General features: G+C 35.0%; 1 protein-coding gene across 16 annotated transcripts in view; it reads right to left on the bottom strand.

The window, feature by feature from the left end:
- LOC138315899 (FH1/FH2 domain-containing protein 3-like) overlaps positions 1–16,489 on the bottom strand; it is a 134,773-nt gene that overhangs the window by 103,405 nt on the left and 14,879 nt on the right. Inside the window, exon 2 of one of the 16 annotated variants that reach the window (XM_069257248.1) lies at positions 2,814–2,885. The exons of the other annotated variants lie outside the window; for them this stretch is intronic. Coding sequence (XP_069113349.1) covers positions 2,814–2,816 — 3 coding nt within the window. The 5' untranslated portion in view covers positions 2,817–2,885. The remainder of the gene's footprint in view (positions 1–2,813; positions 2,886–16,489) is intronic. 16 annotated transcript variants of the gene reach the window in all.

A 16,489-nucleotide genomic window follows, 5' to 3' on the forward strand; every position in this document is an offset into this window, starting at 1 on the left:
GTGTTTGTTTAAATTTCCATGGATATATAGTAATCACATATCTATTTGCAGAGAATTGAGTCCTTAAAGTTTATAACAATGACAATGTCAGAACATCTATATTCATAGTCGGGGGTTCGTTGTGTTGCCGTGTGGCGTGGTGATACGTAGTCATCTACTACGCGGACGAAGCCGAGAAAACATAAAGACGACCCCCGTTTTGAGAATAACAATAATTAATCTTGTTTTAAATGTTTAAGAAGTGATGGTCAGTGTAGTATTAATGGTAAACTTATTACTTTTGGTATTCTAGGCGTCACAAGGCATTAGAACAACTCCCAAGGGACGCAGAACAGGGTGATAAGGGCAGCAGTTTTGTACATCTTATTGGTAGGATCCAGGTATAGCATTTGGATTCACTTAACGTTAAGTTATATTGTTTTCTCTGATATCAATGGTTATAAGTCTCGGAAGCTACATCAATTTTGTTGTTGTATGTTGGTTTGTGGTTTGGGGGTATTTTGTTTTGTTTCCCATTAAACTGACCTTTATAATGTGGGTTAAATCTTCTATAGGTGAAGGTGATGAAGAGAGCAAACAACAAATATGTTTTGTTAGAAGTTCATCAAAGATTTTTTTGCTCTGAGATTAGTAACGCATTTCCCTACCATACTGAATTTCTATTACAAAGATGGCGGTCTGCCAGCTTAATCTTACATCCCATAAGAGTGTAAGTGAATTGCACGCGCTCGATTTAATGAAAAGTGATCAGGATATCAAGTATCGCCTCAAGATGATACTGAAGAACCAAATAGACATAATTAAGTAAATTACCGTTTACACGTTATGTTCACAACGCATGCGCGATGACCCTCTTTCATATCGATATTAAAGATACGCAATTACTGTCTTAATCTAAGTGAAAATTACACAAGCCATAAAAATTCTCTCTGAAATACTTTTCTTAGTTAACAGCGACGGAGTTACCTCCCTTGAACACTTTCTATCCCATAATATTCACTGTGGAATGTGTATTGCCAGTAATCGTCACCATTATATTTTCGCCGCCACATGTCGTCTGCTCATTCCATAACGATGTCGTATCCAGATAGGTATGTTACACACACCGTTTGCTGTTTGTATATTACATGTTGCAGACTTTCCCAACCAAATTCTAAATGCATAAAGTCAATTATGATAAGGTTTTTGATGGGAGTGCACTCTGTTTTTGCGTAAATATCCACAGCATAACAAAATACATTTCGTTTAATACCGTAAATTTCCAAATTTCTTTAGGGACTACTTTCTCTAAGAAATCGTTACGCCGTGGAAACAACCGATTGGAGGCGTCGTTACAAACGACGACGTCTTTTACTCTTTTGTATGTTGTGAGATGATTAATGATTTTTAAGCCAATGTAAATGCTCGTTACAAGCAAAATTGAAATATATGCAGTTCATCAATAAGGCAGCCTGCCATATTGTCATTATATGTAATGAGCTGATTACTGAGATGCGTTTTGACGGGGCTATTGTACCCAACGTCCATGCACTGTACATAAATATCTGTAGTAAGATGTTTTAGCTCTATATGTGTCTCGAGGTGACTTCCTCAGATGTTGTTTGGTGTTGTTTGTGACCTCAGTATCCAGACAGCAGTGATATCCGTCTAAGTACAAATATTAGGGACAGATATTATTCTTTGATTTCCAAAGAATCGGAAGTTTCGTATGCTTATTTGATATTTGAATGAAATCACAATATCTAAATATAAATATCCGATAAAACATTTTAAAGCATTTTCTCTTATAGTGTTTATCGATACAATTACGTTTTGGACGCGTTAAGATGAAGGATTACCAAACATAAAATGAAAGGTTTTTTTTTTCGTTTTTGAGAGTTTTTCTATAGATTGTCATAAGTTATGCCCAAAATACATTTTTTTTTCTAATTAAAATTTAGAGTTTTACATACCGGAATGATGGTTATACACGTGTTAACAGAGAATATAAACTTTCAGAAAATTCAATACAGGTCACAAAAGATGAAATTTGACATTGCAAACAACAGAGAAAAGAACTTTTTTTAGAATTAAGAAGGAAATTCATAATATATGCATGCCTGTGTATTTTCACAATAGCAATTCACAGCTGAAATGTGAAGTAGATTAAAGACAGTTCAGCTTATTTAATTAATAACATTTCAGCTGTGAATTGCTATTGTGAATTCTTAAATAGATAGATTTTACTAAGTCAAGCTGTATACATGTAAAACGACAATGGTAATGATGACATTGCCCTCACGACCGTAGCACGAAATGATGCTGAATGCAGGCATGCGCAAATGGATGTTTTGAATCATGACGATGGGGTGTTCAAACTAAAATCGATCGCAGTGATTGGAAAACTGTGTACATTGATTGCATAACAGTCAGTAGAATGGTAGTATTCTAAATGAGTTGTTAAAGTAACAAAATGGAGGAGATAGAAAGAAATATGAAATAAAACAATCGAAATCAAAATAAACCAATCGTGTAGTGAAAATAAACAACAAGATCGAATAAAATTCAATGCAACGGGAAATTCCACATACAAAAGAGGAAACTGACAACTGGTATCTTTGTTCCAGAACAGCAGTATCAACGTAGTACGATATGAATATCAATGAAAAATGCGATGCCAAGGAATTAAGCTACAGTGGATGGAAATAACAAAAAGAAAGAACACAATGAAAGACAAATGATGATAGGTTAGATATCTAACTACGACAGACTTTCCAGCCAATCAAATACTAGTTTTAATCACAACTAGAAGCTGTGCAACACAAGATTATTACCATGGTTTCGAACTGTCGGGAACCTAATTCGAGGTTTCAGCGAAATTGGGGACCCCTTACGAATGAGCGGACCTGGAAATAAGAAAGAAGAAAAATTATCAACAGATTTGAAATGGTATTTTTTGGCGTTAAAAGAAGTAGAACTCCATATCTATGAACCATTGTCTGGGAATCCATCAGCTGGTTATTCATGCTCAATCATACAATGCCATACTTCTACAAAACAAGTGTTCGCAAATAGTTCCGGACTACTGCCAGGTTGTGACATCAACGGAAAGGATCGCAGACAACTGTGCGCATTAATATCCGGTGTAGTGCGTACTTAGACACTCCAAGAATGTAACGACAGAACCTCATTGGCTGCTAGGGTATGCGGATGGACACAACGTGGTGCCAAGGTACGTCGTTTGATGTCGGTAGTGGTTGTTCGATTAATAAAACATTTCCAGAAGTAGAAAGACCGTGTATTTATGAAAGTAGAAGAAGTAATATGTCCATCAACAGTGATCTACTGCCAATTACCCTGACGTCTGACGAGCGGATAAAGAGTAAACACGACAAGATGGTAATACACACGAGTAAACACCTGTGCACTACGTCATATACCAAGAGAATGAGTACAGAGAACGAAGTATTCTATTTCAAAAAAAAAATATTAAAAATGAAACACGGACTAATATAATTTTAATCGTTATAAATAAAGTGATCTTCGTTGTAAACACCAATTCGCTTGTCACAATAAGAATATCACAATACATGTTACTTATTTATAAACGCAATTTTGATATATAAACATGTCATAACTATTTTTACTAGAATTATTATTTTTATAAAAAAAATCTTCATTACCTTACTAAGTAAACAAAGTAAACAAATCTGCTTGACAAATATCTTGATATTCTTAATTCGTGTTTGTATATTACAAAGTTATCTCCCTTACATGTAGGCATCGATTGTGATATCATTCTTTTGAGAGCGACATGTCACTTTCGTTGTCTTAATTTTCATAAACATTTATATTTATTATAGTAAATACCATTGATTACAAACTTAATCGAGTACTGTTGGTCAGGAACAGATTACAGAGGAATTGCATCTAATGATGCTGATGTGTATTTAAATGTAAATTTCAAATATCTGACTGTTAATAGGGCGTTAAACTAACCAAATCAAGCTTTCATACATTATGAACAGCAAAACCAAGTAGTCTATAAAAGAATTTAATCAATACACAACAAGCTCCAATTGACTGAAACTCAGTTTAGGCAGGTCAAAAAAGTTTCAATACGTTTTACATGAAGTTCAGGTCAGGCAGGTCAAACGTAGACTATTTAAAGATGCCCCATCGCTGAAAAATGGCATTGTTTCTCTATCAAAAACAGGAGCAGACGAATTAGATTTTTCTTCAGTTAAAAATAACTTACTTTACACCATTACCACCATTAAAACGTTTTAGCTTCTAATTTTCCTTCAAGATACAAATACTAAAAATAATTTATTGGGTCCTGAAAAAAATTTCGTGGCACTATGTTCTAAATGGGATGCGTCCTATATGGAATGTAGTACTGATTGCGCATGCACCAAAATAGAAATAAATGATTTTGTATTATTTTTTGCCTTAATTAGTCATATATATATACACACGATAAAACACCAATCATCGTTCAAATGATCGTTTACTGTTCTGTTAGCAGTGGACCTTTGGTTGAAACATTTAACATGTTCATTCTGCGTAAGATTTTGTTCATTTTCTACCAGTATGATAAAGTTCGTTTTAAACAGTCAAAGAGTTTTAATTACTAAAACGATTTAGAATAGTGAATTGTTGTTATAAGACTCAGCATCAGTTGATTCCATGGTGTTTGATGAAACTCAATTAGTGCTAGTTACAATCCCGCCAGTTTTCAGATCTATAATGAAAAGGGAGCATGCTGTTTTTGTATCTCAGCTCGGTGCCCCAGCGCTTGCGTTTTGTTCCGACATACATTTTAAATCAGATACTTCTCATCTGGCACGTCTGTGACGTAATGGCTCTACAACCCCTACAGCTTCACGTGAGCGCGTGCAGTGTGATAAGGGATCACAGATAGAGAAACCTAACCCCAGTATATAATGGTATTTTAATTCAATTTCTCGCTTCGTTACTATGAAGAGGTGAAGACTAAACGGCCTGATGAACAGGTTTTATGATATAGGTCTTCCCTCTTGTTATCTTCTTCTTCAAAATACATGCCAGCGGCCGCCAGGGCTATCATTCATTTAAAACCTACGGCGAGTTATGTTATAATATTGTGAGAAAAAAGTGTGGAAATTTTGGTTATTTGATTTCAAAATAGCTTATAAACTAGTCATATATTATCGAAAATGCTCTTCCATCAAAACGAAATCTGACAATTTATAGTCAAAGTGATGCTTTCCAACCTATATAGATTTCTACAGCATATAAACAAGTTTCAAGATTCATTGATAAAATTCAGATTTAACACGCTTGTCTACAAAAACTCAAAATCTACCTGTGGAGTCACAGACGATAAAGCAGAAGAATATCGGGATTTGTCTATTTTTGACTTTATGTATACCGGGATACGTGTCGCTGTGTATAATCTTATCTTATTTAGTACTTAAAAACCTTGAACAAGAACATGTAATTTTATATAATTTCAAATACTCAGCAGAAATTTCGAGGTCATGGTCGTGCGCTAATTTTTTATTTTCTGTTAACACGTTTCTTTTTATTTTATTTTCCTGGAATGATATGTACAAGTTATGTGTAGTTCTTTGTGTTACAAATTTATTTTAAAAAATACATGTAATATATGAAATTGCTTTAAGAAAAGCAAATTACAAATCATTCTCAAGGAGAAAATATAGAACATTTAGCACTATGGCTGGGATAGTGTTATAGTTAATGTATTTCACAGGCAGTTTATCGTTTTGTTCACTGTTTATTCTCAAAGCCAGGCGTTTCCACAGCAGATGTTGATTTGTACATCAATCATTTCTCGTCTCTTTAAGTATGTTAGAGTTACTCCCCTTGCTACAGATGAGAGATTGATGTGTACCCACTAGTATAGAGTTTTGACTAACGCTTGTCAACATATTTTTTTATTTCATGGCATTTCCAGGCAAGATCACAGACAAATTAATTGTCCAAGCTACATATATTTTTGCTTTTCTGTGTGTAACCTTTAGTTTATTGTGATGTTTTCTTATACTTCGCCGGTAAAACATATTCAGAAACTGACAATAAAGATCTCCTCTATCAGGATAACATCTAGTTTTTGGGCCCAGTTTCATGAACATTCCTTAAATTTAAGGAATTCCTTTGCCTAAAATTCTCCATAGGAAAGTATTAATACGGAAGATAAGGAAAAAATCTAAAGGAGCCTTCCCGTTCTGATCATATAGAACACATAAGCAATGTAATATTTGAATATCAACATTACCGAAGTGATTGCGAGATGACCATATCATAGTGGCATACGATGGATGGCCGTGAACTGACAGCTATAATAAATATATGCACGCGAGATGTATGCATCAAATGCCAATGCAAGTATACACGAAACGTTGGCTGTGATATTGGAAGAAAATTCTACAACAATCTCCGTACTAGCCTGAGAGATTCAGGTATTTGGTATTTGCGGACGAACATGACGGACGGACACGATATCTATTGGATTTTAGGAAATAATAGTCTACATACACAGGGCTATGAGAATAAGTTACAATTTATATAAGTATGGATCCGCCAGAGTTCCCATAGACCATTTTTAGAAGTTTTAGAGGTCTAGATAAAAAAAATCGGTAAAAATCTTATTCTATATTTTACAAAAATAACACGCAAATGTCCTCTTGAAATTCATCATGGCACTTTCTCATATATTATGCGGGTGTCTCTGGTATGTGGGTTGCGCTAAAGGAAAAGTACGAGGTGTCCCGAGAGGAGCATAACAACGTTTCATTGTTTTACTCGTGCATTATGCCCGATGGAGAATATTTGCATGTTATTTTTGTTGAAATGGAACTGCTATCGTCTTAGTGACGGTACTTTGTGTAGTTGTGCAGAATTGGTTTGAAAGAAAAATTATCGCCCTTTCCAACGGTAGTAATATTTTTATGAGAACTTGCTAGAAATGTGATTTTTAGCTGCTAAAGCTGGGTGGGCTAGAGGTTTTGTCCCCAGAACACCCTTTACGTGTATAGTAACATGTAGAAAATGATTTTTACCGATTTTTTATCTAGACCCCTAAACGTCTAAAAATGATCTACAGGCACCCTGGTAGGTCCATAATTATAGAAACTGTAACTAATTCTCAAATCCCTGTGTCGACATGTACATTCCATTGGATCTATATTAGTATACAACTTCAATAATTATATACAGCATGCATGGTACACTAAGATAGGTCCAAATATATGTACACTGCGACTAATTTCCAGGTTCTGTGGTATGGACTGAAGGTGTATCAGAACTGATGTAGACTGTAACTAATTGCCAAGCCCCTGTGGTACAGACAGATGGTGTATCAGAACTATTATTATACCTCACTTTTATTTAGAATGTTCTGATTGGATTAAACTTGATCACATGACATTGAATAAGTTAGATGTTTCCCCGGAATTGGAAGGCGAGGGAAATAACCCCAGGGAAATAACCCCTTGGAAGCTCCGCACGTGACCGGAAGTTGACGTCATCTGCAACGTCAACCAACAATGGCAACGCTGTTTCTTTTTTTGTAGCCCAACGAATTTAACAACGTTGTTGTTGGGAAATATCTGCATGGATTCTTTTAACAGATATTTTTTTTCTTTTGATTTTGTTCGGTATAATAAAATAATTATGTCCCTATGAGTTGGGATACATCTAGAATTGTCTCCCTGGAAAGAGTTATTTTCTCTCGGGCTTCGCCCTCGAGAAAATAACTCTTTCCAGGGAGACAATTCTAGATGTATCCCTCCACAGAGGGCCATAATTGTATAATGTAGACTGTAATTAATTGCCAAACCCCTGTGGTACAGACAGATGGTGTATCAGAACTGATGTAGATATATATCTGGCTCCCTAAGGCGATTTTTAATTAAATACAGGTGAAGTAATCGGGGTGACAACGCTGTATCTGTACGATAAGATTTACCGTACAGTTTATAAAAATGACGACTGTACATGCAACTGACATACAAAAACAACACCCAATGTACACGGACAGTCAAAACATGTAGGACAAACTTTGGGTAAGAGTCTGGTCGAGCACAAGAAAGAAATAAAACAAGTTTCCTAGAGCACCAGAAAAAAATAAAACGAACAACAAAAGCTTTACTCGAATAGAACTCGCCATAGCGAACCTAATTGGACTGTGATATATGGAGGCACACCACTTTGACGATTAAGAAGCAACTACAGATGTATTGCACTTCTGTATATGCCAGTCGGTATTTAGGGTTACACTGATCAAATGCTACACGGGGAAGACACAATGTCCAATATTAATAGCTAATAAGTATTATCATGTTTCGTCTAATGAAACCATTACATAAAGACAATACGTTTTTTTTGTCATTTCAGGGTAATAATGACGGAGTCTTGATCCTGCACTTTAAACCGATGGCTAGTGCCGTGATATTGTAAGGTGCTCTATATCCAGTACTGTAAACGACTTACTATCTAACTTTGGCCTTTCTCCAGCTAGCAGGACGATATAACCGTCATTACTTAAGTCGTTACTTACAATGAACAATAGATAGTACTGTAACCACAGCTTAGATTACTGCGTATTATTCAAATACATACAAGGGATTGTATCAGTTTAAGTTGACACAATGTGAAATCATTAAAAAAGTACAACTACAACCTAACAGTTTCAGGATGGGCACATAAAACAAACAATGTGATATTTACAGTACCAGTTGTCGTAATGCCAGTATCTTTGACCATCTTAAGAGCTGTTATTTCCCATTAATGTACACCCAATGTGGTAATGATACTAACATTTAGTTTCTATAAAAGATAACTAAGGTCTGGTAAACTATAAATAGCACCACACGTGCCACGAGCACCGAGATGACTTCCTAAGGCAGTTAGTGTGCAAAACAACAAACATACTAGTGTATGCTATTAGCCCCTCCCCCTATCCACCCCCTCCCCTCTCATAAGTCTTTTTCCTCCCCCACCCACGCCTGTATATATCTGTCGACCCCCTTTTACCAAACATTTTAGAGAAGAATAGTAAATATACCATTGTCTCACTCATTGTATTTCTGCCATTGCATTTTAATCAAACCTTTCGTTTCTATAGCAATATTGGTCGAATATTTATCCTTATGCATGTACATGTATATAAATTAGTTCATGAAATTATCCATAAAGATCTCTTTATTTTATCAAGAAGAGAGAAAGAAGGTTTTATGGGTACTTTATATTGATGCCGTAAAAAGTCGCACTTAGAGTAATATCTTTTCGATAAAGAAGGCTTTCGAAGGTCCCAGTTGGAAAGGTGCAACGGGTTTTTCGGAGAAAATATCTAATTGGAGGAAATATCTGTTTATTTTATAGTAGACTACATGATAACATATGATATTTGTCTATAGGAATGTCGTCTAATGCGTTATAGCAATAACCAGAACGATGGACGTACGGAGTCACGTCATACATAATAATATATCTAATTGGAGGAAATATCTGTTTATTTTATAGTAGACTACATGATAACATATGATATTTGTCTATAGGAATGTCGTCTAATGCGTTATAGCAATAACCAGAACGATGGACGTACGGAGTCACGTCATACATAATAATTATAGTGTTTCCCACAGCCCCGATTAGCATGGCGCCGCGCCGTGCCCTTTTTACCTGACGCCATGCCCCTATGACCTAACGCCGTGCCCTGTTTGTCCCCAGTACACTTCTACTAAACTACCAAATACCAGGTAGTTGCTTGATAATTAAGTAAACAAAAGAAGTGTGATCACTCCCTGACCCCCTGACCAACACCCCAGTGGCCCTAATTAGCAGCCTTGGGCTATTTCCACCTTGGCTTGTGGTGTCACTTTCAGGTCTGTGTATTACGTAAGCTGAAGTCAAGCAGCCGATCGGCAGCCTAGAAAACAATCAGCTGGCCTTTCAATAAGTTTTATGACTACAGCTAGTGAGCATTACTTCAAAAACAAATACTGCTTACAACTGTAAATGATTTACTCACGTTTTTAATGTTTAATAGGCCTATCTATATCTGATGGATGTCACAAGATTTGCAATCGTAATGGCCGCCATTTTGGGTGTATTGTAATAGTAGATCCGGAGGTATTGAATTTCAGGATTTTACTAATATTCACGTTTTTAAAAACGAAAACGGTATTATTTTTAGAATTTCGGTGTGAATTTATTTTTAGAAAAGATATCTTAATAATAATAAAATTATTAATAGCAAAGTAATTAAAATAAATCAAATTAAAAAGAAATCAACTTTTTTCTCTATCAGATTAAATTGAAATATTTTGCATACTACTCTCACACTTATCTGTATTTTCTTAATTTAGTGCTTGTAAATTTAGAACATTATTTTAATTAATCGTCCATTATTATGAAACATGTTATCTTATTCAAATCAATACAGTATTTTTAATATTTAAATAAAGATATATATTAAAATAAAGGTAATTGGATTGAAATAAAGGAATACATTTTGAATTTTCACATTCTTTTAATTAATATAAATGAAATTTAGATCTTTCTTGTGAATCAATTATAGTCATGATCATATGATCTGCAGATTACAATTTTCAAAATCATTTTTTTCACTCAGAATAATTAAAGTGTACACGGAATGGAAAATGATATTTAGATATGTTATTCTGTTTGATCTCCTGACAAGAATGTTGAAAACCGCATCAAAATCGGCCGCTTCAGTACCGAGATACCGCCCTCCGAAGTGCTCGATTTTTACCTGTATATCAACTGCTAATCAGGGAATCGGCCGCTCACGCTGATTTGGGGAATAACCGGATGTGACGTCACGAGGACAACGGCAGTGAGGTGTTTGGTAGTGGGGTTATAGCAAAAAGGTGGACATATGTAATCCTAAAATGGGGTTACGAGAATTTTACAGATATATATACAGTATACAGTTATGGTGACGATTTAATTATATATAAAATAGGAAATATTGCAACTGATATCATGCTAAATATATAAGTTTATTAGCGGAAATTATAAGTTATTTTTGTTTCTGGTATAAGCCAGGTGTACCTTGTGTAAAAAACTTTTCAATAGAGATCTTATCTCTGTTTTAACAGCTTACTAAATTATCAAACCTGGGGAATATTCAATTTTCATAATGTCATATAAAAGGAGACGAATTCGAAAAATGATGGTCATATAATTATCCATTTGAATATGTTTCTGTATAAATAAAAATTCACTTGGCCTATGGATTTCAAGAATCAGCATAACGAAAAGAAAAGGTGTTAAATGTATTTCATAGTTCAATACACGTAAATATCATAGACATAAAATGGGAGGGGGAGTAAATTAAAAAAAAATAAACCACTTAAGGAAATGAATTTAAAATACATAATTCATTTATAGCTGTAACAATTCTATCTTCCTTTTAAAGCTACATGTACAAGTACATGTATGAGAACATTTTTTGGTCATATAGTGACTCGTGCATGATTTATTTTTTCAATTAAAGACACTAATAAATGAACTTGTCAGCGAAATATCAACAAGTCGTCGGATGTATTGTATTATATGAAAGCCAAGTCGTCGGATGTATTGTATTATATGAAAGCTGAATGTATTTCGTGAGATAAAAATGGATCGATTTCAGATATAACACAATAATTAGATGCATTTACATAAATGCAAAAAAAATCTGTTTAGAATCATAACTTAATTCGTATGGGTAGGTTATATGAAAAAGTCAGAAATTTGTAAAGCGGGTTTGACCAGTACAACGACCCGAGTCGGGGTTTGGATAACATAGTCAAGATGTGGTTCCAAATACCGTAGATTTACAACGTACGTGGATTATTATACACATTATATAGTGTATAATTGTGCATAAAACGCGCAGCAATGTTCATTTATCTACGACAGGTACATCAATATATGCATGGTATAAATCCCTATTTTCAAGCGTATTCCAAACTCATATCTGTGATTGAGGATAATATTAAATAGGTATCGGACATGTACACAGGTACTTGTGTCTGTAAAAATCGATATTTACAAACAGATTGTTTATATTAGATGTCAGACACAGAAAATCGCCACTCTATCTTATGCGAGTAGAGTAGGTCCCGTTGTCCTCGTGACGTCACAGGTCAGGGGTCCCAAATCGGGGTCAATGGCTTGGGGCTTCAGGTGTGTTCTAGAGAAATGTCGCATTATCTCTAATACCGTATTCGCTATGAAACTCGTACTTTCTCCATTCTAAATTTTATACAATGACACATTTACTAAGCCTTATATACCAAACCATTCCGTGTACACTTTAAATATATGTCCTGATATTACTGCTATTACTTAGCAACTCAGAGAGTTTAAAGCATTTAAATGATATTAAGTTGAACCAGAATTAAATAAACAACAAGACAGTTTTAAAAATTTCCCCATGTATTGGAAGTTGTCGATATAACCTTTGTTCCTTCTGATGGTTATTTATCGCGGTCAAGGTGCCCTTTTCAAAACCCAGCACCATGCCCTTTTTTTCCTGTGGGAAACACTATACAAGATAGTAGTCATAATAACAATAGGCCTAAATGTACAGTTGATAGCAAGCTGTTGGAATATATATCGAAATAGTTTCCTTGAATCAGAGTCATCCAGCAGAGTCATCCAGGTGTTTAAGACAAAGCTATATTGTAAACGTTTACGAATCATTGGCCAATATTCCCCACTAACCGCCAATCTCTCCCGGAATGAGGAAGCGCAATGAATTCTGGGAATGATTGCAGCATGACGTCAGGTGATGAGGGGGTGTCGACAGCTCTATATGTAAAACAATCGGAATATTTCAGACACGAATTACGTAAAATCGCAACTCATCGAAATCAAAATATAGTAAATAAAAAGACATCTTTATGTTATGCAGTCGATTATCCTAACGTAACATATGTAGCATACACTTTTAACATCTTTGTTGAAGTATTTATAACGTAAACATACAATCAGTTAACATACTGTAGATTGGAATAAGTTGCCGAATTCTCGTCTCAATCTTAGAGCAACTAAGAATATGCTTAATTCAATACAGTACTATAAGCAAATGTAGCCCTATCATTGTCTGGACGAACGTAGCAACTTTATATATAACTATACTCCCAACACGTGCATCAGACGTGCAATTAGATTTTTTTTTCTTGAACGTGCGTCATAATCACAGATATCGCGAGACCTATACAAGATTAATCAGATCGCTGACGTCTATCATAATTTTATGCTTTATGCCGTTATGTGAGCCGTTTTATGAGGGAATGAACAGTGACAAGCATGGCGATATATATACGAGTGTTATTTTTATTTTTGTCAATCTTCCAATGACAAAAATAGACCAGAGAATATATAAACGGAGATCCGCTAGAGAATGAACACATTTAGAATGAAAACAAACATCAAATGCATAGAAAAGTGACGCCAAACCATAGACATAAAAATTGTGACGTTGAAAGGTATTATCATTTTAGCCAAACATCTGAATGTAAAAGCAAACATTGTGTTTTATTTTAAACTGGTTTGAAACCATTGCCTGCCAGGTAATGATTAATCGAAAGAAACATTAATTGTTTTCAAATAGATTTAAAGATTAAAAACTATACTATCAGAGCACTGGGCTATTGGTCCATTGGTATAAAAGTTTTAGAACACACAACTTTTATAGCAGAGATCAACATTATTGAAAAAAAGAGAATTTAGAATCGAAAGAGCTATATTTAAAGTCTTTTAATGTAAATACCCTACAAAAACGTAAATATGCACGTCTACATATTTATAAGCGTTGCGAAAATAATAAGCGGCTCAAAAGCAATTAATGAAAGATTATATACGACAGAGGATGTATGGCGACACTGCTACGCGAGGTGAGGGGTTATAGCCAAGGGACTCGTACGTGCCAAGGAAGGTGATTATAGAAAATAAGATAGATGGAGCTTTCACACTCCACGAATAGTTCCGATACGGTCCGCTTCGCCAAACCTATCTTTATGGTAAACAAATGCAGTATTTCGATTTCAAAACTGACACTTCGGTTGCCGTGTCAGTTTGGCCCGTCTTGTCGGGTATGTGATCGATAGCCATTCTATTGCAGCAGTGTCAGTTTCATAGACCACCCACACGTGCATTTCAGGCATACGTATTCCTGAATATTTCACCTTCATATGATTTTTATTTCTACACATTTTCAAGAAGTACATCTTTACTTTAATCTAAAGCAAATTTAGTGTTTTCGGTGATGCTCTATGTCATTGGATAGTGGTCCATGGTGGTTGTGATAAGTGTTATATGTAGCCAACATTTTCGATAAACAATGATGACCGAGTTAGTTTGAGTTTCTATATCTGTGGAGATAAGATACTTAACAATATTTACTCGTGCCAATATACCAATCAACCTGCCAGCGCCCCAGTAGAAGGGTTAGAGGGTAAATATGGTGTAGAACGACCCGGTCAAACCTAAACGATACCTATCTTACCTAATTACACTGACAAGTGCAATTTTAAACCCGTCCATCAGCAACCCCATCAGTACTCAGTCGAGTCTATTTTGTCAGAGAGGAGGTACTTACAATAAACAAGGGATTTTAATGAGGTTAACATTGTCGGTGTTCGAAAACACCATGAAATTTAACCTTATTAGCATGCATCGCTCGATTCAATTATATACAATAACGTCTTGGCATGACGCATGTGTGTAGGTTTTTCGTGTTCCTGCGCACATTTGTGACGTCACGTGACTTAATAAAATTTATTATCTGCATCATTACCACAGTTATAAGACTTGTTTATGAATCTCACCGCCAAGGTGTTCCTTATGAAATAATTGACGACGACGACAACGATCATGATGATGATGATGATGATGGCAGGCAATACTACAGGGACCTGGCACGAAAAATTTTAACCAACAGTGTACATATATATATACATTGTATATATATTATAGTATCAACTTAAAGGGTATGAACTCGGCGGTCGAGAAAAACGGACTTATTTTTTTAAAAACTATGATTATTTAAATAAATGTGCTATATAGTATATACACCATTGACGCATATCTTACCTTAAAGGGAAATAATTTATCTTTCCAGTGAGTGCTTGGTGAACAAAATTGGCCAATTTTCGAATAGGCGAGCTAAAATTATAGAGACTTTTTTCTATAAATGTAAGCCAAGATAATAAGCCTATGTATGTATATTTGTGTATATACAGAACATCTTTGGACGACCAAAATCTAGGAGCTTTCTGTTCAGGTCCCTATGGGGTTTAAAAAAAATAGTGTACGAGTCAACAAATAAGAGCTTGCAAATACGATATATCATGACAATTGCCATTGTTTCGGTAACATCACATATGTTTTCATATTTTTATATACCACGAAAAAAATTGATTCCCAGTCAACCGTGAACAGTGAACCGGAAGTTGGCTAGAATCCATCTTTACGGATCATTTCAACCAATAATAGGAACAATAAAACAATGTTATCTTTGCTGAACAGAGAAGTTTGTACTCTATGTAACAGCAGAGCGAGACACCAATATTGTCTGTACGATATACTTATAATCCAGAAATTGATATATAACCAGTAGTTTATTCCGACCAGACAACGTTTCTACTAATGGACCAACACGGACCCTCAGCGTGAAATTACACCGTGATATATCAAAAGATCATATCTCGCTGTTGGAAATGAAATTACCCTATTTTACATTAACTACAATTATACTATCTGGCCATACTAATTCCCCAACCACTTCATTCTGTGTTTCTTAGGCTTATACGTATAGCGTTTTATGCCTCGGTGCTGAAATAGAGTTTCACCATGTTTCTGTATAAAACGTTTTCTCTGCCACGAATCATTTTTGTGTAGATTTACATTTTATCGTTGTAATATTTAAAGGTGACTGTCATCCTTACGTTAGGAACAGTTAAGACATACATCCTTGGAAGATCTAATTCTGCGAAAAGCAGCAATATTACGCCTACTTTTTTGTTGTGACCTAATCGGCTAAATGGAAATAGAAAAGTCATTAGAGAAAATAAAACTTCATTACATTAACAAAATCTATTACACAGGACAGATAAAGCATTGCAAAACATCAATATATGTATACGTAAATAACATGTTAACCAATTGTTTCTTCAAGTGAGATCTAGTTTGTACATTTTTTTCTGCACGAAGTATAAACGAAAAACATTTTTGTTTCCACATAGAAGATGATTTATAAACCTGAAATGAGGAATAGTAATACAACTTAAACTACATACATTTTTTACTTAAATTGCATCCTTGACGTTGAGCGTGGACTCTTATTCGAAACAAGAATGGTGCATATTGGGTTTCAAAAGTCACTAAAGCAGCAACACCCGTAGGCAGGTTAAAACCTATCGTCAGGTGACACGGATAAAAATGATGGAACGAAAAAAACAAAAACCAGAAAACCATGGAAAAGTAGATC

Source organism: Argopecten irradians, chromosome 2 (assembly GCF_041381155.1).
Source record: "Argopecten irradians isolate NY chromosome 2, Ai_NY, whole genome shotgun sequence".
Taxonomy (NCBI): Eukaryota; Metazoa; Mollusca; class Bivalvia; order Pectinida; family Pectinidae; genus Argopecten; species Argopecten irradians.